The 22,664-nt window shown below is 64.1% G+C and overlaps 3 protein-coding genes across 9 annotated transcripts; 1 reads left to right on the top strand and 2 right to left on the bottom strand.

Annotated features, from left to right (window-relative positions):
- The first annotated feature begins 185 nt into the window (after positions 1-185).
- CLCN2 (chloride voltage-gated channel 2) lies at positions 186-13,275 on the top strand. Of its 7 annotated transcripts, none has more exons than XM_072933670.1 (24): positions 186-506; positions 5,494-5,638; positions 6,084-6,215; positions 6,330-6,458; positions 6,978-7,111; positions 7,195-7,272; positions 7,381-7,459; positions 8,061-8,186; positions 8,254-8,338; positions 8,437-8,538; positions 8,623-8,707; positions 8,785-8,940; positions 9,379-9,448; positions 9,621-9,731; positions 9,965-10,178; positions 10,277-10,410; positions 10,521-10,672; positions 10,754-10,859; positions 10,925-10,998; positions 11,464-11,514; positions 11,983-12,021; positions 12,235-12,339; positions 12,412-12,498; positions 12,578-13,275. In XM_072933670.1, exons 2-24 carry the CDS (start codon positions 5,494-5,496, stop codon positions 12,782-12,784), a joined length of 2,601 nt encoding a protein of 866 aa, XP_072789771.1. In that variant the 5' UTR covers positions 186-506; the 3' UTR covers positions 12,785-13,275. The 7 variants fall into 7 exon arrangements, 5 of the variants coding, with proteins under 5 accessions (XP_072789771.1, XP_041574012.2, XP_041574008.2 ...); XM_041718078.2 differs by lacking the exon at positions 186-506 and adding an exon at positions 1,034-1,194; XR_012057491.1 differs by lacking the exons at positions 186-506; positions 12,578-13,275 and adding an exon at positions 1,033-1,194 and having other exon boundaries at positions 10,754-10,863; positions 12,412-12,444.
- Positions 13,238-15,262, bottom strand: LOC121470416 (heat shock protein beta-7-like). The gene is made up of 3 exons (XM_041718085.2): positions 15,038-15,262; positions 14,102-14,253; positions 13,238-13,585 (listed from the first exon to the last, which is right to left on the bottom strand). Exons 1-3 carry the CDS (start codon positions 15,243-15,245, stop codon positions 13,397-13,399), a joined length of 549 nt encoding a protein of 182 aa, XP_041574019.2. The 5' UTR covers positions 15,246-15,262; the 3' UTR covers positions 13,238-13,396.
- Positions 15,263-15,404: 142 nt separating this feature from the next.
- Positions 15,405-21,329, bottom strand: FAM131A (family with sequence similarity 131 member A). Its single transcript, XM_041718083.2, is given in 7 exon segments — positions 15,405-17,401; positions 17,771-17,899; positions 18,117-18,299; positions 18,561-18,654; positions 19,403-19,527; positions 21,085-21,128; positions 21,130-21,329. Coding segments are annotated over 7 exon segments (1,077 nt in total). The 5' UTR covers positions 21,186-21,329; the 3' UTR covers positions 15,405-16,955.
- Between the last annotated feature and the right edge of the window lie 1,335 nt (positions 21,330-22,664).

Raw genomic sequence — 22,664 nt, 5'->3', positions numbered from 1 at the left:
CCATTCTATCACCTCCCTGCCTCAAACTGGTTCATGTCGGGCAATGAACCCTCCCAGACTGGCACAAGAGATATCCCAGCCCCCAGCCCAGCCATCGTCACCTACCCTTGAGGGTGCCAGTGTCAAACCAGAGGGTGGCACCTGGGCAGTGAGAACTAGCCCGTTCCTGATCCCGCAGCATCAGCCCAGTAGTGCCACAGTTCTGGCTTTCCCTGCACCCAGTTCCTGCCATAAAAGTGCCATCCCGTGCCCTGGGGAGGAGGGTGAGCGTGGCTCTGCCAGCTGCCTCAGTCGCCCCTGAGGCCGTGGCGGTGGTGAGGCAGAGGTCCCGGCAGCCAGCCTGCCATGCCGGAGCGCCTTCCCCAAGGATTGCCAGTGCCAAGACCAACCCGTGTGTCTCTCTGGAGAGGACTGAGCCTCTACTGCCCAGCCAGTTCAGCAAGGAAGAGTGGAGCCCACCTGTCTCGCTGCAGGCCGACAGTCCCGGGACACTGAACAGCATCACGGTAAGGATGAGCTCCCCGACAGCTTTGCGTGGTGAAGTGCCCACAGTGCCAAGGTGCCCTGCCTTCCTTGGACATTGACAGGTGCCTTTATGACAAGACAGACCTCAGGCACTCTGCCCCCACTGATCTGTCCCGCAGCCAGGCATGGCCATGAGCCTGGAGGTGACCTTCTGCACAGCAGGGCTGTCCCACATCTGTCCGGGGGAACCCACAGGGAAGCAGCGCCCAGCCCGGGCCAGCCCCTTGCACCGGTGGGAAGAGGGAGCGCGGTGTCCCGGGGGAAGCTGGCCGGTGCTCGCCTCACCCCCGCCAGCTTTACCCTCACCGGCACCTACCGGCTGCCCGGGGCCGCCATCCCGGGCAAAGGCGGCGGTGGAAGGGGTCCCGCCATGGGACAGTGTCCGGCCGGTCTCCTCTTGACTCAGCCGCGCCCGGGGCGCGGGGCGCCGCCGGTGCCGGTACCGGGAGCCGCCGGTGCCGGGCGCTGCCGGCGGAGGCGGAGCGCGGCCGATCCCTCCTCCGGGCAGTGCCCCGGGCCCGCCCCGCGCGGTCCGGGAGGAGCCGCGGCCGCCGCGGGCACCGGCAGCGGCACCGGCACCGGGACGGCGCGGAGCGGAGCGGCGGCGGCGGCGGCACCATGGCCTCGGAGAGCGAGGCGCAGCGGGCGCTGCAGTATGAGCAGACCCTGGTGAGTACCGGGGGCACCGGGCGGGCACCCAGCCGGTACCGGTGTGGCACAGGACGCGACGGGGCGCGATGGAACACCCGGAGGTTTGGGGGGTCTGGGGGTGCTGCCCTGCGCAGGGCGGCAGAACTTTGCGGTGCCCTGTTTGGGATGCTGCCTCCTGTTTGGGATGTCACCCCCAGCCCCCCTCCGTCCGTGGAGGAGCCTAGCTGAGCCCCCACCCCCAGGGCAGGACTTCTGCGCAGACCTCACCACCCCCTGGCAACACCCCTCTTCCCTGGGAAGGGATGCCCACCCCGCGGGGGCTCCCAGAGGTGCCAGCCGGGCACGCTTCTCTCCCCCGCACTGCGTGTCCCCAGCCCTCTGCCCCCGAGATACGGTATCTGCCCTGCCAGCAACCTTAGCCCCATGTTTACAACTCCTTCGCCTCAGGGGCCTCCCCTCTGGCACCAGGGTGTCCCATTGTCCTGGGGTGTCTTCCTTCCCCGCTCTTTCCCCAGCCACTTCACTGCCCACGGCCCTAAAACATCACGGGCAAAGGTTCTTTTCCCTGGCCTCCACTTGGGATGGTGCCCAAGGCGGACGGTACTTTGCCCTGGCAAAGGCATTTGGACAGGCAGGGCCAGGGAGGTGTGCAGGGAAGCAGGGACTGCGTGGCCCCAGAGTTGTGCCCACGGCTGCCCAAGAGAGCCTGAGCCGGCTGCAGTGTGCGGGGTGGGTCCTGCTGAGCCTTACCCACCCAGCATGGGCACACGGGGCAGCGCCAGGGCACTGCTGCTCCGTATACCCTCGGCACTGCCGTTCCCAGCACCCAAACTCCTCTTCTGGCAGTGCCCTCGGTGCTCACCCCGGCTGCCCCTGTGCCGCTGCCAGGTGGCTGGAGGACACCTGTGGCCGAGGGAGCCCCGGCTGTGCCGTCATCTCCACGACCTTGTTGACCCCACGCTCCTTCCCGGCAGGGCTGAGTCAGGGAGCAGCCGGGGGCAGGAACAGGGGTGAGTGGTGGCAGAGCCTCTCCCTGCCGCCAGCTCGGGACGGCCCCCCTGGGCGCCCTGGTCACGGTGGGTGAGCAGAGAGGCCATCCCAGCCGGGCACCACGGGGCGGAGGAGCCTGCGGGCAGCGTGTGAGGGGAGAGGCAGCGGGGCTGGCATCAGGGGAGCCGTGCTCGGCCCCAGCAGACTTTGCCCTCCTTTTCTTTGGGCAGGGTAGCACCCGTGCCCTGAGTGCTCCATGGTGCCCATCCCCATGACCTCTGGGCTCAGAGAGGCTCCTGGAAGTGCCTGGGGCTTGTGGGTGAGGCTGGGTGCAGGTTCGTGTCCCATAGCCTCACACCTGCATTTTGGCAGCTGTCTGGGCACGTGCTGGGCAGGAGGAGTGCCCAGCCCTCCCCAGTGCATCTGAGACACCACCAGCTCCTGCCAGCACTTGCCAGGACAGTCAGGATCCAGCTGGAGCCTGGCATGGGCTGGTCTGACCTGGACAGACTGGGACAGCTCTTGCTGCTTGTGCCCACAGCTAAGCCATCACAACCAGCCTGCATGGTTGTGCCCACACGTTCACATGCCCTTCCCCTCCCCAGATTTCACCAGCCCTGGGATGCCATGGGTCTTGGGGCCCTGGACCTAAAGATATCCCTGGGGCCCCCATGCTGGGCAGGTGTCTGTGGGAACCCCTGGCATGCCAAGGGTGCTGGGGTGCACATCAGCCCCAGTGTCCTCCACATGCCAGGCTGTCGTGGCAGGGAGCAATGAGCCCCGTGGGGGGGATTAAGCTTGACAAACTGCCCTTGTTCAGTGCAGAGCTGCTCAGGGTGATTAGAGCCTGGCTAAGACAGGCAGCGTGACACACAACCCCTGGCCTCTGCCTGCCCACTGCCCCCCCACAGGACCCCCCAACCCCTTGCCTTTAAAAATCTCCCCTAGGGGAAATTTGGAGGGGAAGGATGGCTGGCATTGGTCATGAGGAGGTGGGCACCGCTGCCAAGCCAGCTCAGTGCTGTGGGACAGGCTGGCACAGGGACACAGCAGCACCAGATGCCAGTGCATCGCCCGGGCACAGCCGGCACCGCGGGCTGGCAGAGCCTAGGGGGCTGTGGCACAGCCGCTGCCCGCAGCGCAGGAGCTCAGGACCAACACAGTGGCCTTGGCCCGTGCCTGTGTCCCCGAGTGCCCCCCGCCAGCCCCCCCGTGCCCGCTCCCTGCCCGCCCGGCACTGTGATTGTTCAGCTGCTTCACGGCAGAGGCCAGAGTCCCGGGGCTGTTTGTGTTTCAAAAGGCCTTTGTGGAAAAATAACCCAAGCGGAGGAGGAGGAGGAGGAGGAGGAAGGAGAGAGCCCACCACTGGGCTTCACAGCCATGCCAGGGCTGCGGGCACAGTAGCTGTGGCTGCTCAGCACCGGGCACCCATGCGGGTCCCGTGTCCTGCCTGTGGGGCTGTGGCCTGGGGCAGAGGGGTGGCATGGGATGGCACGGGGTGGCAAGTGGCAGCAGGGTGGCATGACCCCTTTGCTTGCATCCCTGTTACAAGCGGGATGGGCTCCAAAGTGAGGCAGAGGGGGAGCAAATCCCACCACCCTCAACCAGGCTGGAGCACCTGGGACTGGTGATCCCAAAATGTGACCCAACACCTGGGGGGGACAGTGTGGCAGCCCCTGGCACAGCCCCAAGAGGTAGACACAGAGCTGGCTGGGGGGCACTCAGCCTGGGGGTGCTTCCATCTTGGTTTGGGCTGGCCATGGGTCAGCAGTGGGGCCAGGCAGGCAAGTGCTTGGCAGGGTGACAGCACTCCTGGGGTGCTGGCCCATTTCATCTTCCAGAGCAAACAAGCTTTTTCCAAAGGGAGCCTTTGAATTCAAGACCCCGTGCGGGGCCGGGGTCCTTCTCTGGCAGCCGATGCTGGATTTGGCCCCTCAAGGTGGTCGTGCCTTTCCCCCCAGCTCTTTTCCACAGGGCAAGGAACTGCTGAGCCCATGCTGAGCAGGAGTTTGGGGGGAAATCCACGCCAGGACAGGGTCAGCAGTGGAACTGAGTTCACCCTCCTCTCCCTGCCTACATCCCCACCCTCCCTCCCGCTGCTGGGCACAACGCGGGTATCAGACAGCAGAGAATCCACTCGGCGCCGCTCTGGCTGCTTTCTGCTCTCCACCAAAGGGACCTGGGCAGGAGCGCTGCCCCGTGAGAAGCGCACCTTCGTGCCATCCCCACGGGGAGCTGCCATGTGCCAGCAGCCCAGGGGGCTGAGAACGGGACCGGGCATGCGGGGCGGGCACTGCCAGCAGCAGCTGGGACCGGGCTGCCCACGTGCCGAGCGCGGTGCCCACCCTGGCGCTGCCCCTCTGCCGGGGAGGAGGGCGGCTGCGCCCCGGCTGGGCAGCCACGCGCTGCGCTGGCACGGCTCGGCGGGTGGGCACGCCATCGGCATGGGGCTCACGTTGTCCCGACGTGGGAGCCTGGCAGGGCCCCCACGGGTCTGAAGCCTCCCTTTGTGCCGGGCCAACCTCTGGCGCTTGGCATTCAGGTCGTGCGGGGGGAAGTGAGGCGGAAACCAAGCAACCGAGTCCTTGGCAGTGCCCGCCAGTGCGGGACAAATGCCCCCGGCTCAGCGGGGAGGACGGGCACAAAGAGCTCCTGGCCAGCATGAGGGGCACTGCCAGGGCCACCCCCTGCCAGGGCCAGGCCACGTGCCACAGCCAGGCAGGAGGCACCCGTGGAAAGGGGGGTGATCCCTATGTGATCCCCCTCTCCTGGAACTAGGGGTACATCCTGTCCCTCGCTATCCTCTTGCCTCCCTGCTGCCAGCTGAGACCAGCCAGCTCATGTCACATATGACCTGCCAAGGCTGCATTTGGAGGCGGTATCTCAGCCTTGCTCTTAGCAATATCGGAATGTGGTGCCTGCAGAGCTCCAGCACAGCCCCAATACCAGCCCTCAGAAAGTTTCCTGGCCAAGCTGGCCACGGTCCCATCGCTGGAGGCCCTTCCCCACCCTCCACCCCAGTCCAGTGCCTGGGGCACCTGGGCAGGGCCAGAGACTGGTACCGACTGCCTGCTTTGGGCACGCAGGCAAAACAATCAGCATTGATCCACACTCACCTTATCTGCCTGGCTCCTTCCCACGCCCTGGAGGGCAGCCGGGCACTCCCACAGGTGCCTCCACCCCTTTGCCTTGGGATGCTATGCCTGTTCCCTCACCTGGCAGGCCATGCCAGTATGCCCACTGTTGCCCTGACTCAGTTTCCCTCCTCGGGTGCCAGGGTTGGGGTACCAGCCGCCCTGACACTCCTGCCTACTCCTTCTCCCCCAGATGTACGGGCGTTACACGCAGGACTTGGGCACCTTCGCCAAGGACGAGGCAGCGCGGCTGCGGCTGCAGGAGGGGGACACGGCCCGGCCCCGCCACCCCTCCGAGCTGCTGGAGTACACCCAGGGCCGCTGTGGCCCCTGTCGTGGTAAGGGTCACCGGGACACGGACACGGGTGGGCACAGCCCCACCACTGCGCAGTCTGGACACGGCAGCCCACCCCACCAGGCGGTGTAGGGTTTCTCTGGCTGTCATGGGACACCGGCGCCGAGGACAATGCCACCTGCCCGCCGGGCAGCAGGGACACAATGGCCCGAAATAGCCGGGCACGCTGCAGGGACCGGGGGGCCCCAGCCCCTCTACCTGGGGCCATGCCAGGGAGGCTGTGCTGGTGGGAGGTGCATGCCAGCGGTGCCGTGTGTGACTGCGCAGCCAGCTGGCTGTGACAGCAGTGCTCCTGCACCAAACAGTGCCAGCTGTGCTGGCTCAGTGCTGCTGGTCATGAGCATTTCTGCTGCTGCCAGCCTGGCTCTGCCACCTCAGTGTGCCCATCCCTGGGGCATCCAGCCTTGAACCCGCCCTTGTGTCCACAGTCTGCGCCTTGCAGTGCCAGCGGTTCCTCATCTCCAAGGTGGGCGAGGACTGGGTCTTCCTCATTCTGCTGGGACTGGTCATGGCACTGGTCAGCTGGGCCATGGATTTCGCCATTGCCACATGCCTCCAAGGTAAGCAGGTACTGGTGGGTTCCTGGGGCCATGGCAGGGCAGGGAGTGGCCATGCCACAGGGCCATGCCATGTGCCTTGCCACCCACCACCCACCTGACTGGCTGTTCCCACAGCTCAGAAGTGGATGTACGGGGGCCTGGACACCAACGTGCTGCTGCAGTACATGGCCTGGGTCACCTACCCCACTGTGCTCATCACCTTCTCAGCTGGCTTCACCCAGATCCTTGCCCCTCAGGCCGTGGGTAGGGCATCAAGGGGCTACCTGCACCCTAAACAGGGTGTCCACTCCCTGGGGCTGTGCCTGGGTGTCTCCCTGGAGGTCCTGGGAGTCTTTCTAGGCATATGGGATGGTCTTCAGAGGATCTCCTAGGGACTATGGTTTGGATGCCATCCTGAGCTGTGCGACTGGGGATCATCTAAGGCCTGTGAGAGAGAGGTCTTCAGAGAGTTTCCTCTGAGTTAAGGGAAGGATTTCCTCCTGGGCTATGAGATTTGCAGGCTTGGGGGTCTTCCTAGGGCTAAAACCTGATCTTCAGAAGGTCTCCTGCGGCCTATGAAATTGGGGTCCCTGTGGGGCTGTGGTTTGACCTGTGCCTAAATAATCATGGGGCTGTTCCTGCCAATTGTTCTGAGGGAAGAGGTGTCTCTGGGATGTCCCTGTGGCAGTGGGGTGTGGCAGAGCATCAAGGGTTAGCCCTCAGAACCATGGGGCAGTGTCCCCTCTTCATGGCTATTGCTCAAGGCTGTCCCCACATCACCAGGCTCAGGCATCCCCGAGATGAAGACCATCCTGCGGGGCGTTGTGCTGAAGGAGTACCTCACCCTCAAGACCTTTGTGGCCAAAGTGATCGGACTGACATGTGCCCTGGGCAGTGGCATGCCCCTGGGCAAGGAGGTGAGGGCAGTACTGGGGCAGGGTGAGCAGGGGGCCAGGGAGTGAGGCTGAGGGCAATGTCCTCAGTCCCGTTGTCCTCCCAGGGTCCCTTTGTCCACATCGCCAGCATGTGCGCAGCCCTGCTCAGCCGCTTCCTCTCCCTCTTTGGGGGCTTCTACGAGGTGAGCAAGGCAGGCTGGCCCCAGGAGGATTGACCTGTGCCCACCAGCAGGTTTGGCAGTACCTAGGGCTGGGGGGCAGTGCCCCACTCATTCCTGTCTCTCTCACAGAATGAGGCAAGAAACATTGAAATGCTGGCAGCTGCCTGTGCTGTCGGTGTTGGCTGCTGCTTCGCCGCCCCCATCGGAGGTAGGGTCACCCCGGGCCTCCCCACAACCCGCACACCTCCCTCCCAGGCAGCAGGGTGCACCTGGAGAGGCAAGCAGGACCCCCAGGACAGGTGGCATGGGAGAGGGCAGTGCTGCTCAGCAGGGAGGAGGAAGGGAGGAGCGGGCACCATCCTCCCCGATGTGTAACGTCTGCTCTTGTCCTCTCCCCTGCCGCCCTGCGCTCCAGGGAGCTCCCCACTCCAGTCCCGCTGAGCCCTGCCTGTAGGTTGGTGATGTGTCTGACTCTTTCCTTGCCCTTTGCCTGCTGCCCTGTCTGTCTGCCCATCTGTGTGCACCCCACTCCATCCCAGTGCCACCCTCGTGTTGCTGCCCACATCCCCGTGCTACCCCCTCGCTCGTGCAGACTCGTGCTTGGCCCACTGTGCTGTGTCCCCTGTGCCCAGGCGGGACTGGCCACGTGCTTTGCCAGGGAAGCCCTTGAACCGCCCCACAGTGTGTCCATGGGGCAGCCAGACCCCCGTGGGCTGTGCACGACTGTGGACTCAGGGTGGGAAGCATGCCAGGCACTGGGGCCTGCCCAGGTTTCTCCACCTGCCTTGTGCACTTCCCTCCAATGCCAGGTGTCCTCTTCAGCATCGAGGTCACCTCCACCTTCTTTGCCGTCCGCAACTACTGGCGCGGCTTCTTCGCTGCCACCTTCAGCGCCTTCATCTTCCGTGTCCTTGCTGTGTGGAACAAGGATGAAGGTACCTCAGGCAGGGTGAGGGCACAGGGGTCCCCTGCCCAGCCCTACTGAGCCCCACCATCCCCCAGAGACAATCACGGCGCTGTTCAAAACCCGCTTCCGCCTCGACTTCCCCTTCGACCTGCAGGAGCTGCCTGCCTTTGCCGTCATCGGGTGAGTGCAGCCGTCCCAGCACCATCCCCTGGCCCCAGGGGTGGCAGTGGTGGCGCTGGTGGTGGCAGCAGGACACCTCTTCCCTTGGCTCTGCCCAGGATCGCCAGTGGCTTCGGGGGTGCACTCTTCGTCTACCTCAACCGCAAGATTGTGCAGTTCATGCGCCGCCAGAAGACCATCAACCGCTTCCTCATGAAGAAGTAGGTGCCCAACAGCCCCCAGCAGCAGGATGGTGGAGCTGGGGCTGCACCAAAATCACCCCCTGCCCTGTGCTGCCCTGCCAGGCGCCTGCTCTTCCCTGCCCTGGTGACGCTGATCATCTCCACGCTGACCTTCCCGCCCGGCTTTGGGCAGTTCATGGCTGGCCAGGTACCCGTCATGGGGTGGCACACCAGTCCCCACCCTAGGGCCACCACAAGCCCCAGCTGACCCCTGCCCATCAACAGCTCACCCAGAAGGACACCCTGGTGACACTCTTTGACAACCAGACGTGGGCCAAGCAGGGAATCAGTGATGAGTTTGAATACTTGGGCATCCTGGAAGCCTGGCTCCATCCCCGCTCCAACATCTTCGTCACACTTGTTGTCTTCATCCTCATGAAGGTGGGTGTCTACCTCCCCTGCCATCCCCAAGGTACCGCCAGGAGGTTATGGAGAGGATTTTCTGGATGCCATCAGGGAGGTGCCAGATTGTTACCAGAAAGGTGGCACCAGAAGGCACTGGGTGGCTGCTCCAGGAGTCCACCAAGGTGTTTGCTGGGTGGTGCTGGCATGCCATCAAAGAGATCTTGGATGGGAGCCACCAACATGCCACCAGGGAGGTTCTGGCTGCTTGCTCCTAGGTGCCACCAGGGAGGTGCTGGCCAGATGCCACCAAGTGCCACTAGGGAGGAGCTGGCAGGGTGCTCCTGGGAGGAGCCCATGCCCCATTGCAGGGTGCGGTGCCCACGTGCTGCTCCACAGCACCCAGCTGAGGGTCACAGCAGGGGCAGGAGGCAGGGCTGGGTCAGAGAGGGCAACTAATGGGTGTCTGCCCCACAGTTCTGGATGTCAGCGTTGGCCACTACCATCCCAGTGCCCTGTGGAGCCTTCATGCCCGTCTTCGTCATTGGTGAGACCCTGCACCCTGTGTGGGCACAGTGGGAGGAGGAGGCCACCCTGGGCACCTGTGGGTGCCTCCAGATGTCCCCTTCCCTGGCAGCATCAGGCAGAGGAGAGGACATGAGGCTGGGCCGAGTGCTGGGAGAGCCCTGTGCCCATTCCCAGCCCCTCTCTGCCTGCAGGGGCAGCCTTTGGGCGCCTGGTGGGGGAGAGCATGGCAGCCTGGTTCCCTGACGGCATCCACACGGACAGCAACATCTACCGCATCGTGCCGGGCGGCTACGCCGTGGTGGGTAAGCGCTGAGCTGGAACAGGAACACCATGGTGGGCATCATTTGGAGATGCTGCCCCACAGCTGAGGTGATGATCCCTGGAACTGGGAGTGATACCACCACTGGGCATATCCCTGAACAGTCCCAGGGGCTCCATATGTGGTGGATGCCCTAGAGGGGGGAACCCAGGGCGGGGTCCTAGCCTGGTTGGCAACACCTGACAGCCCCCCCCCATCTCCTGGTGGTGGTCACAGGAGCAGCTGCACTGTCGGGTGCTGTTACCCACACGGTGTCCACGGCTGTCATCGTCTTCGAGCTGACGGGGCAGATCTCGCACATCCTGCCTGTCATGATCGCTGTCATCCTGGCCAATGCCGTCGCCCAGAGTCTCCAACCCTCCCTCTACGACAGCATCATCCGTATCAAGAAGCTTCCCTACCTCCCTGAGCTGGGCTGGGGCCACCAGGAGTGAGTTTGTGTCCCCTGTGCCAACCCCAAACCCCTCACCAAGGCACAAGGGGAAGCGGTGGCATTACTCTGAGGCCACTGTTCTTGTCCCTGGGCAGGAAATACAACGTGCGGGTGGAGGACATCATGGTGCGGGATATCCGCTACGTCACCCTCAACTGCAAGTACCGGGACCTGCAGCAGGTTCTGCACAGCACCAAGATGAAGAACCTGCCACTGGTGGAGTCAGCTGGTGAGACACAGGCAGGGGCTCTGCCAGCATCCTCAGCAGCCATGGAGTGTGCCATGGGTGGGCAGAGGGAACATCAGGAGGCAACGTTGGCGCCTTGCTGTGTCTGGCAGAGTCCATGATCCTGCTGGGCTCCATCGAGCGGACGCAGGTGGGGGCCCTGCTCAGCAACCAGCTCAGTCCCCACCGCCGGCTCCTGACACTGCGGCAGAAGGCGCTGGCCGAGGATGGGCACCGGCTCTCCGATCCCAGCATCCGCTTCCAGGTGAGGGCTGCGACCGTCCTGGGGGATGCCTGGTCAGGGTGCACCCCACCACCATCACCCCACCACCCCATCCCCCCACAGATCAGCACAGAGACCTCCTCGGGCACCCCTGCCCGCCCCGCACTCCGCAAGCCCCTGAAGCCGGCACTGAAGCGGGTGTCCAGCAGCCCAGCCGACAGCCCCCCAGGTGAGTCTGCATGTGGCCTCCTGCCCCCCGTGTCCCCACCATTGACACCCCCTCTCCTCCCGCAGCTGGCAGCACCGACCACACTGGCATCGCCCTCAAGAGCCTCTTCTGTGCCAACGCCACCACAGAGCCCACCGAGGTGAGAGCCGGGTGCTCCCCAGCCCTTCCCATCCCTGAATGGCCCTGCCTGGCCCTGCCCATCCTTTCCCATCCCTGAATGGCCCTGCCCGGCCCTGCCCATTCTTGTCACATCCCTTTTGGTTCCTGTTCAACCCTTCTCATCCCTTCTCGTCTCATTTCTACCCATGCCATGCCATGCCATGCCATGCCATGCCATGCCATGCCATGCCATGCCATGCCATCCATGCCATGCCGTGCCATGCCATGAGATGTCGTGCCATGCCATGCCCTGCCATGCCACGCCATGCTGTGCCATGCCATGCCGTCCCATGCCATGCCATCCATGCCATGCCATGCCATGCCATGCCGTCCCATGCCATGCCATCCATGCCATGCCATGCCATGCCATGCCGTCCCATGCCATGCCATGCCATGCCGTCCCATGCCATGCCATGCCCTAACTTCTCTCTCTCCCCCGGGCCAGGCCCAGGGCACAGCCTATCAAAAGGCCAAACGCGTCCGCATTTCCATTGTGGTAAGCTGCAGCCAATCGCAGCCTGGGCACAGCTCCTTCCAGCCAATCAGAGCCTGGCAGGAGTTCTCTGAACCAATCAGGGGCCTGGCAAGATTCTGCTCAGCCAATCATGTTGGGCCTATGTCTGTGCATTCCATCTTGGACAGTTACGATTCCGTCCAACCAATCCTGGTGTTCATCCTCCCCATCCCAAACCTTCCCAAGAATCGGGATGTGGAGCCTCCCAGCCATCACAGCCGCTTGATCTGCCCCACTTTTCTCAGTCAATCATGGCACACCTTTAATTCTGTCCACCAATCACAAGCTTGGTTTGTCCAACTGTGGCCAATCAGAGTGGGACCGATTTCCTGTCAACCAATCACGTTACCCGACCTTCCCGCGTGCTGCCGGTGCCCTGCCGGTACCCTGCCCGTACCCTGCCGGTACCCTGCCGGTACCTCGGGCTGCTCCAACACGCCTCTCTTGCAGGAGGAGATGATTCTGGGTGACAAGATGACTCCAGCAGAGGTGAGGGGTTGGGCAGAGATAGGCAGGAGCCTCCTGCTCAGAGGGATCCCAGACATCCCAAAGGGATGCCAGAGCATGCAGTGGGCATGGGGAGAAAGGGGGGTGGATAACCCAGACCTCCCCATAAGATTGGGTGTAAGGAGGACGGGAGGGCCCTTGCAGACACTTGTGGGGACGCCATACCCCTTACCCTGCCCAATGGCACCTCCCCAGATCCTGGAGTGGGAAGAGCAGCAGCTGGACCAGCTGGTGGACTTCAGCAGTGCCAAGATCGACCCCGCGCCGTTCCAGCTGGTGGAGCACACCTCGCTGCACAAGGTGCGCCCACACCCCACCCCAGAGCCCCACCCACAACCCCCAGACCCTCAACGCAGCCCCCTCTTCCTGCAGACCCACACCATCTTCTCTCTGCTGGGCCTGGACCATGCGTTCGTCACCAGCATTGGGCGGCTGGTGGGCATGGTGTCCCTCAAGGAGGTGAGCAGGGGACAGGGAGGCTGGAGGGGCACAGAGCAGCACCTGGAGCTGTTTGCCCATGGGTCTGGGGTCCCCGCAGCTGCGCAAGGCCATCGAGGGCTCGCTGACGGGCAAGGGGGTGAAGGTGCGCCCGCCGCTCGCCAGCTTCCGCGACAGCACCGCCAGCACCACCGAGGCCGACACCACCGCCCTGCACCAGCTCTGGGATCGCCACCAGCACCACCACATGCCCCGCGAGGCTGGTCCTGGGGGCGACGATGATGACGACACCACCAAGGGTCAGTGAGACCCTTGAGATCCACCCCTCTGTGTCCCCGGAAGCCACAAGGGCTCCCTGGCAGGTGCTGGGGTGTGCCCACCCTGAACCACTGATGCCCGCTCAGCACAGGATGGGCACTCCCAATCCAGTGCCTCTGCTCCCTCCCTGGGCTGGGGACCTGCCAACTGACCCCTAGCCAGCCCCTGCTCCCCAGCTACCTGTCAGCTCTTGGGGCTTCCACTTTGCTACCTCTGTACCCCCCCGGCCCTCGGTGCCCCCCAGAATGGCCACTGCCCTCACACCCGCCATGAGCACCACCATGTCCCTTCTCAGGGTGGCACGGGGCGGAGAGGGGCATCAGGTTGGGGTGTCCACGGGGACATGGGTGGGCATTGCCCCCTGCGCTCAGCACCCCATGGCTGGGAACTGGGGGTCCTGCTGCCTCTCTGCTGTGCACCTCTCCCCATGTAAATACAGAGATTTTTATATTAATTTAATAAAAGGACTTTATAAACAGAGCTGAAGCACTTTGAGGCTGGAGGTGGAGAGGGCCACAGCCAGTGGGCACTGGCCGAGCTTCAGCACGGTGCTGGGGCTGGCATCGCTCTGGGCAAGGAGCCTTTTGTCGTGCAGAGCCGCTCACAGCATGGCCTCGCTGCGGTACAGCCGCTGCGGGGGCTGCCCGGGGCCGGCGCGGGCGCGGCGCCGCACGGTGATGAGCAGCGTGCCAGCCTCGGTCAGGGTGCAGCTCACCGACAGCGGGTCCGTGTCTTCGGGCAGCTGGCACTTGTGGGTGAAGGTGTCACAGACAGTGCCATCCTCGGCCACCTGCGGGGAGGCAGCACCGGTGCAGTGGAGCGCAGTGTGCCATGGTGGGTTCCACAGCACATTCCCAGTTAGCCCAGTGCTTCTAGTGGGCAGTCCCAGACACCCTGACTCCAACAGGGAGTTCAGCAGGAAAGATCCCAGTGATTCCAGGGCAATTCCCAGTTACCCCATTGCCAGCAGGAAGCAGGCCTCTGCTGCCCAAGTCTGGGCTTGTGGGGTAAATTCCAGCAGGGACCATTCCCACGTGCCACCTCCAGCAGAGAAGGCAACAGAGCAGGAGTTCCCAGTTGTCCATCCTCAGCGAGGACAGTTCCCGTTACACCAGTACAGAACCAGTGCAGCAGAGCAGGAGTTACCTGTTGTCCTTCACTGGGCACAGCTCCCATTTACCCCAGTGCCAGAAAGGGCTATTCCCAGTTACCACCCCGTCCCTGCCACCCACAGGAGGGGCTGTCATGGGACAGGACCCCCACTGTGCCATGGCCAGCGGCGATGCTGCCCCCTCGGGTGCCTCACCTTTTCTGCCTGGATGGCGACATAGCAGTTGGAGGTGGTCACCACAATGTCAGGGGGCTCAAACTGGCTGACGTCGGCCACCACTTGGTAGGTGTCACCCTGGGCACGCACCCAGGTGCCCAGGCTGCAGGGGTACATGGCACCGGGGGACTCTGTGGGCATTGGAGGGCTGCTGAGCGTGGGGCCACAGTACCCAGGGGCTGGGGCACTGCAGGGTGTGGGAGTCTGGCAACACTGGGGGAGGGAGGGCTAGGGGTAGCAAGTGGCAGTGGGAGTTTGGGGATATTGAAGGTGCTGGAGGGAGAATTGCAGGGGAAACTGGGGGTCCCAGGGGTGTAGGGGTACTGGAGGCCTGGAGGGTAGTGGGTGGTCTGGAGGCACCCAAGGGCACTGGGAGATTCCAGGGGCACTGGACAACCTGAGTACAACAGGGAATGACACAGGAGGGTGAAGACACTGGGGGTGACCACAAAAGTCTGGGGGGAGTGTGCTGGGGGGAGGAGGGCACTAGAGCTCCTGGGGAGGTACAAGAAATTGGGGGCCTAGCAGGTGACATCAAAGGGTGTGGGTCACAGGGGAGCTGAGGGTTGGGGAGGACAAACTATAGGGGGGGTCTGGGGACAAAAGGAGAATCAAAAGAGTCTAGAGGGGGAGGAGGCAGCATGGTGGTCCTGGGGACAGCAAGGACACTGGGATTATTGGGGACTACAGCAGGAGCACAAAAGCACCTGGGGAGTAAGAGCTGAAAGACAGCCCAGAGCCATGGTACACCCATGGGGCAGTCAGGGTGCCCCTCTGAGCCCTCCCAACCTGTGCTGAGGGGAGAATCCCACGCTGTCCCGAGGCACAGGTCAGCTGGATAACCCTTGGGACCAGCCCCAAGGCAGCAGGGCTCCCCCAGAGTAGCAGGACCCCCCCACCCACCACACCCGGTACCTGGGTGCCCAAACGCCTCCTGTCCCCGTGCCCCAAAGGGTCCATGCCGCCGGTCGCCCTCGAAGCGGGGTTCGCTGTGCCCCTGCCCGTAGGCGCTGAGGAGCTCGGCGCGGTAGGTGGAGGCCGAGCTGAGCGATGCCATGGCGCCTGCTGCCCGCGCCCCCCAGGCCCTGCATGGGGAGGGTCCAGCCGCCCGCCAGATGCCCATAATTAGGCACCCTGTCCGTAGGAATGCGAGATAAGGGACGAGGCCTCCGTCACCCTGCGGGGCCGCCGAGGGGGATGCATCCCTGCCACCGCTGGGCTGCCACCCCCTGGTCCCTGGGGAGGAGGTGCCCCCCGACCCGCAAGAAGAGGTGCCCGGTGCAGCGGTCGCACAACTGACTTTATTCAAGACCTGGCAGGATGGAGGAGGGGGTGCCGTGGTGTGGGCACCCCACAATACCCCACAGGTACCGCTGCAGCGGGGCGGGGGGCTCAGGCAGCTCCCACAGCTATGCACACGCGTGCACATGCCCATGCGCTCCCCGTGTGCACATGCACACACACACAGCAAAGCCCCCGGACATCCACAGGCACCCCCAGTACCGTCAGGAGCATCCACTGCCCCCGGGAGCGAGTGGCAGTGGGTGGCAGGGAGCCAGCAGCTCCCATGGTGGCGGCTCTGCTGGCCCCTGCGGCCCCTCGGTGATGCAGGGCAGGGGGGCCAGCCCCACAGCGGGCACCCCATGGCAGGGAGGGAGAGCAGGAGCTGTGCCTGGCAGGGTTGGAGGGGGTGCTGGGGGATGCAGAGGTGCAGTGGGTGCTGGGGGCATCCCGGGGTGTGGGGACAGGGAACAGTGACTGGGCTGGGTGAGGAGCAGCATGCAGGGGAGAGTGGCCCCACGAGAACACGTGCCATGCGGGAAGGGGAGAGCAAGCGTTGGCAAAAATTGGCATTCCTCCCCCAAACGATGTGCCTGGAACCCCTCATGTGGGCTTGGGGGGTCCTCGAGGGGGGGTGCCACCCCCAGCCAGGACAGGGGGGGCTGGTCGCCCTTCATGTAGGCACTTGGTTCCCTGCTAGGGGTGAGTGACTTGTTGTCGACAGGGACATCAGTCCCACGTCCTACCCCCTCTCTCCACCCTGCATTGCCTCACAGCAGACTTGGGGACCCCGGCTGGGCTGACCCCCTTGCTGCAGGGCTGGACTGGGACTGCTCTTCTGGTGGCCCAAAGCCCCCAGCCTGGGGACCTGCACCCACCTGGCCCTGCAGTCTTCCTGTGTCAGCCCCATGCAATTACAAAAGGATGGAAAGTCCCAGCACCGCAGCACATCCACAGCCCCCCAGCACCCCTGGCACCCCCAGAGCAGCCCTCCAGCAGCTCCATGCTCCAAGGCAGCAGTTCACAGTTTTAAACTCGGTCCAATAGAAGTTGGCCAGGGAGAGAGGAGAAAAGCCCTTCCCACACCGAAACCCCCACCACCACCCTGGCTTGGGGTGGTAGAGGCACCACAGGATGATTGGAGATTTTCAGTCATGCCATTGTGGGAGAGGGAACTGTGCCCAAAAGGGGAGCCCAGGGTGGTTTGGGGGAGAACATGCGAACAACCAGCCCCACTTATTTAGTCTTGTCAGTTTTGGGGGGCACATCTGGGCATCAGGGCAGAGGACAGATCGCCCCAAGCCCTTCCCTGCGCCCCTTCCCTGCTCTCATGCAAAAATCCAGGAGGGCAACAGTGTGGCCAAGCAGGGCCGGGGCACAGTGGGGGCACACTGGCTGGGGGGGCTGCAGTGGCCCCCGGACCCCTCCTGCACCCGGATAGCGAGGGGGAACAGCGGCAGGGCCTGCCCCTCATCCAGCGTGGGGTCTGGCCAGAGGGCTTCAGCAGGGGACCTGGACCCCCACCAGGAGAGGCAGGGCACCCCAGGAGGCATCAGGGCTCTTCAGCCTCCTCCTCCTCCTCCAGCGATGCCACCCCGGAGGAGGCGACGTCAGAGATTTTCCGGCGGAGCGGGAAGTCCTTGCTCAGCACCACCTCGTCCTCCGTGGGTGAGAGACAGGCTTCGGCGTAGGACACGGAGTAGAGGGAGTCCTGGCACCGGAGCCGTGCCAGGCCCCGCAAGGCACTTTGGCTGGCTGGGGGCGGCAGCTTGGGCAGCAGCAGGTCCTCTCCCCCCAGGGAGCCCAGCAGTTTGGCAGTGAGTTCGGAGGGGGACACCATCTCCAGGCTGCAGAGGCTGGAGCAGAGAGTCTCAGGGGAGAGGGTGTGCGAGGAGTCGCTCTCGGGCTCGCAGGAGCCGTGCCGCACGCCCAGTTGGCACAGGTGGCCCTGCAGCAGGTCTCGCAGCAGCGCGCTGGCGGGCATCGTGCCTGTCAGCTCTGTGGGAAATCAGCATGTCTGGGTCAGCCCACAGCCGAGGGCACCAGGGACGTCAGCCACCCCCTGCCCCCTGCACCGCAGACTGGGAGAAGTCCCGTGCCTGCTTTGCCCACAAATTGTTGCATGCACTGGTAACCACCAAAGGAAAAGCAAAAAACTCTCTGGCACCACGGAGGTGTTGCATTTGAGGGCTTCCCCATGCCTGGCTCAGGCGCTGTTTGCCAGAGTGAGAGGCCGGGGCACTGCCCTGTACGGGAGTGACCAGGCTGGGGAATGTGCCGGGCAGCGGGCACTCCGTTCCTTTAACCCTCAGTGGCGGGGCACCCACACCTGCAGTGGGACAGCTTGCCACTCTCCACACAACTTACCAGTGGGCTGGGAGCTCTCTGTGGAGGGCATGAAGTCCTCATCGTAGGACTCGTCATTGGAGTCGTCCCCATCCACTGAGGACCAGGCTCGCAGCTTGGCCTCGGCAATGGCAAACTGCTCCGCCACACCTGGCACGGGACAGGCACGGATCAAACACACGCAGGGAGGTGCTCCCAAAATCCCACCGCCCTGGCACCTCTGTGCCCATAGTGCCACAGCATGGGTGGATGGATGGATGGATGGATGGATGGATGGATGGATGGATGGATGGATGGATGGATGGGGCAGCCCACCCCACCACCCCTGCCCTGGGCCGCAGTGGGGGCCATGCCCACCGGCGCCTACCGGCAGCGAATCGCGCCTCCTGCTCGCCCTCGCTCAGGTGGCAGTAGGAGCTGAAAGCGCTCTCCAGGGCAGAAGGTGACTCCACTGGCTTACACCAGCCCTTCCACTCGATGAGGTGGGCGACACGGCCCTGTGCCATGGCCGTTGGCTTTGTCACGTGCTCCTTCACCACCTGTGAGATGCCTATGGGATGTGCATCGAGGTCAGCATGCCCTGGGGCACCTCAAGTCCCCACCACAGGGCCCATAACCCTGGGACCCAGCACTCCCTGCCTCCAGTCCATGGGACATGGCACCCCCATGCCCTCCTCTTGAGTGCCATCAGTAACCCGCTGGTCTCCCCCAAAACTCCAGACAGGCAATACCCAGGGCTCCTCCAAGAGGCCCAGACTCCTCACCCCAGGAGAGCCCCCTTTCCCAGATGAGCCCCTGGGCGAGCAGTTACCGTGCAGCGAGGAGCGGGCCAGGGCAGCGATCTCCTGGATGGTCAGCGCGCGCCGTGACTTGGGCAGCATCTCGACAGTGTCCTCAACATTGACCTGACAGAGTGGCAGCGTGGTCACAGCCCTGGCACCATTTCCCTTCTGGGAGTCCCCTGCTCCAGGAGGGGGCTTGGCCCTGCTTGGTGCCCACCCCAGAGTGTTTGTGAGCAGAGGGGTGGTCACAGCAGGGCACACTCCCACAGTGTCAGTGCACGCTGTCAGTACATGCTGGCACTCTGTACACACCTGTACACACCTGCTCAGGTAGCCACACGTGCCCACACACACAGGCAGCCACTCAAACACACAAACTGACCACACACCTGCACACTCACACCTGAACTCCACTGTACACACATGTGCACCTGCACACTTGTGTACATCCACATACGTCCGTGCCCTGTGCTAGATGGTGTCACACACACGTGTGTGCCCGCCCCAGCTTGTGCACACACACGTGCGTGTGCAAGACCACCTCAGCCTGGCTCCCAGCACCCACTCCCTGGCAGCACACACCGTGCCAGGACATCCTGTTGTACGTCCCCATTGCCATCCCGGCCATGCCAGGCCCTGAGCCCATGGCCACGGGGGAAGCGATGTGGGATTTGGAGGCGCGCAACAAATTGCATTGCCATGGCAACGAGGCACCGTGGACTGATTTCTCCCAGGATACAGCCCGGCTCACGGCTGACGTCAGAGCAGCCCCGAGCCACTGCGAGCTGGCAGGGCCATGGCCAGGACGGGTGCCCCGCCACGGGGCACGGGCACACGGCTTCCTCAGCCGGGCACGGCTGGCTCGGGGTACCTGGAGGAAGTCCTGGCTGTCGAAGGAGGCCTGGCGCACCAGCCGGGGCAGCGGGCGGGCAACACTCAGGGGTGACAGTGCCTTCACCTCCTTCCACTCCACACACAGCGTTGTGTCCACGGCCACTGCGGGAAGAGCCGAGGCCAACCTCAGCACCTCCATTTCCCCAGCAGCCCTCTCAGTCCCCCACCCACTGACCCTGTGGTAGCAGCTTCCTGTCCGGTCTGAGACCAGACACAACTCGTTGCTGCAGCACTGGTGACTCACGCCCGGGCAACTCTTCCGCCTGTGTCAGCGGTAACGCACGTCCCCAGCCTGGCACTGGGGACCAGGCGCCTGTCCCAGCTTGGCAGCTGCTCTGGGAGGGGTGGGGGCAGCTGGACCAGGCTGGACTGGGCCAGGTGCTGGCTGTGTGAAAGGAGGCAGCACTGGGCCATACTTGCAGGGGGCTGCTGCTCCTCCACTATCTCCAAAATCCCCCTTTCCAGTTCCCTGCTGGGTCAGGAGGGAAAGGAGCAAGAAGGGATAGGGTCAATAAAAGCACCTGCACCCATCTTTTGTCACAACAGCTTGACCTCTGGGCACTGGCATCTCAAATGGATGGGTGTCTTCACCCTCAGGCACTGACTCCCAAGAACTGGGGACTCCTGTCAATGCAGATGCCATGAAATGCCAGTCCCAAAGGGACGAAAATGGGATATCCCTCAAGAGCCTCATTTCCCCTGCACCAAGGTGGGCCTGGCTGACATAAGCCAGCTGTGAAATGGGATACAGGGGAGCTCAAAAGTGCTGCCTCCCACCCATATCTGAGGGTACACCCTGGCTTCTTTGGGAAATTGCAGAGAGGATCGCCCCCACTCCCAGCTGTGGGCAGGGGCACCCTGTGGTGACATCCTAGCAACAACACCCCCAGGGCCCCTCTGGCATGTCTGCAACACTCTCAACGCTGTCCTAGCCCCCGTGAACCCAGCCACCAGAACTCTCTCTGATCACAGCCCCCATCCCTCCTGCAGCACCCCCAGGACATCTGCAGCACCCCCGCTGCACCCCACACACTGCAGCAAACCCCAGCCTCCAACACCCCCCTGAATGACTGTCTCTCTCATAGCCACCCCATAACCTCTCAGGACTCTAACCAGCACCCCAGTCCCACACTCCTTTCCCAGTCCCCTTGTACCCCCACCCCAGCCCCCAGCTCCCCCAGAGCTGCAGTCCAGCCGCTCCCATCGCCCCAGCCCCCCCACATCTCCCTGCACTCCCTGGGCCACCCAGCTGCCCCAGAGCAGCACCCCCAGCTCCCAAACCCCCACCCATCTATAGCCCCCATCACCCTTTATGTACCAAAGTCCCCCAGAGCCCTCAAGCTCTCTGTATACACAACACACATAGATACCCCAATTCTCTCTGTGTACCCTCCCACCTCCGTAATTCCCTGTACCCTACAGCCCCCACAGCCTCCCAGTCCCCATGCACCACCAGTCCATCCCCTGGATCCCCCTCAGCTCCCTGCTCTCCACCTTGCCTTATCCCCCAGCCTCCCACACCACTATCGCATCACCGCCAGCCCCTCGGCTGTCCCCCGCACACCCCCATCCCCACCCTTGAGTTCCCCTAACACCTCCACACCCCAGGACCCCCTGTTCCCTCAAGTCCCCGCTCCCATCCCGGTGTCGCTCACCCACCGATGGTGGTTTTGGAGCCGATGCAGCCCATGCTCCCGGGGGGGCCCCGGTGCGGGCACTACCGCCGGCTCCGCGCCGCCCACATCGCCCCCCGGCCGCATGGGCGGCCCCGGACAGCGCCCGCGCCCCGCCGGAGCCGCCGCCGAGCCGGGCCGGGCCGCGGCACCGGAGCCCCGAGCAGCAGCGGAGCCCCGAGCGGTGCCTGCGCCGGGCCGGGAGCAGCACGGCCAGAGACGTCACTGCTGGGGGAGGAAGAGGAGGGAGAGGGGGAGGCGGGAAGAAGAGGAGGAGGAAAAGGAGGAGAATGTGCGGGAGGAAGGCTGAGAAAGGGAAGGCGGAGGGGGATAAGGGATGAGGGAGAGGGAGCAAGGGGAGAACGGGGGAGAGGGAGGCCGGGAGGAAGGGGAGATGAGGAGAGAGGTGAAGGGGAGATGAAGGCAGCCGGGGAGGATGAAGGAAGAGGGGGGCTGAAGGAAGAGGAAGAGGGGGATGGAGGAAGAGGAGGGGGCGCGGAGAGGAGGAGGATGGACGGAGGAAGAGGAGGGGGCTGAGGAGGAGGGGAAGAAGGCCGTCCACCGCGGAGAGCGCCGTGCCAGCACCGCGGACAGCGCCGCCCCGCCCGGCCCCGGCCCCCGAACACCCCCGGGGGGACGAGGGCTGGGAGCCTGCAGGAACGGCGCATCCCTCTGCCCCAGACCTCCCTGTCCCTACCCTCCCCGAGGGCCTGGAGGTGCGGGAGGGAGCACACGGCCTCCCACCCCCATGGAAGTGGGCTGGGGACAGGCGGGCCAGGCTCTGGAACATCGCGTCTGTCAGCGACGGCCCCTGCAGGAGATCCAGGCCAGCGCTCATGGCCAGGCTGATGGTCAACCCGTGCTCCTTCTGCAGCGGACTGATGGCAATTAACGCCGTGCAACATTTTCCCTGGCACAGGAGGGCACTGCTGCGGTGTCACCCTCTCTTTCCCTTGGCAGGCAGGTTACCCTAACAGCTCCAAGGGCCTCCCTCCCTCCTTACTCACTCCTTCCCAGTCAGGCGGAGTTCCTGTCCAGTCCCCAACCCGAGGCCTTTCCCTGCCAAATGCTTCCCAGCATTAGTGATGCCAGGGCTGCAGCTCAGACAGATCAGCCTCTAATCTGGGGAACAGCCTCCGGTTAATTATTCTGTACCCTCTGGGCTTCGGCCAGGGTGACTCAGCAAGAGGCAGCCCAAGGCAGCAAAGACCAGCCTCCAGTCCCCAGGGGGACCAGCCTCTGTCCCCAGCAGGGATACCCCAGAGGGGAAGCCCAGCAGGGGCAAGCTGTGCCCCATCTCCACTCCAACTGCAAGGCCAGGCCAGGAGGGAGCTGATAGAAAAATGCCCTCTCACACTGGAAGGTGGAGGGAACACCTGGCACACACCTCCCCTCTCTTGCCCCAAGAGACCACACAGGTTCTGCCACTCATGCCTGTGGGAAAAGGGACATGTGGGGACATCAGGGCTCTGCTTCACAGCCAGGCTGCTGGCAGGGCTGACTCTTCTACCTCCAGAGTCACTGCGCCAGGCAGCACCAGCAAGGGGAGCCCAGGGGGCCTGGCTC

This window comes from Taeniopygia guttata, chromosome 9, assembly GCF_048771995.1.
Source record: "Taeniopygia guttata chromosome 9, bTaeGut7.mat, whole genome shotgun sequence".
NCBI classification, from domain to species: Eukaryota; Metazoa; Chordata; class Aves; order Passeriformes; family Estrildidae; genus Taeniopygia; species Taeniopygia guttata.
This window is presented reverse-complemented; position numbering and strand designations above follow the sequence as displayed.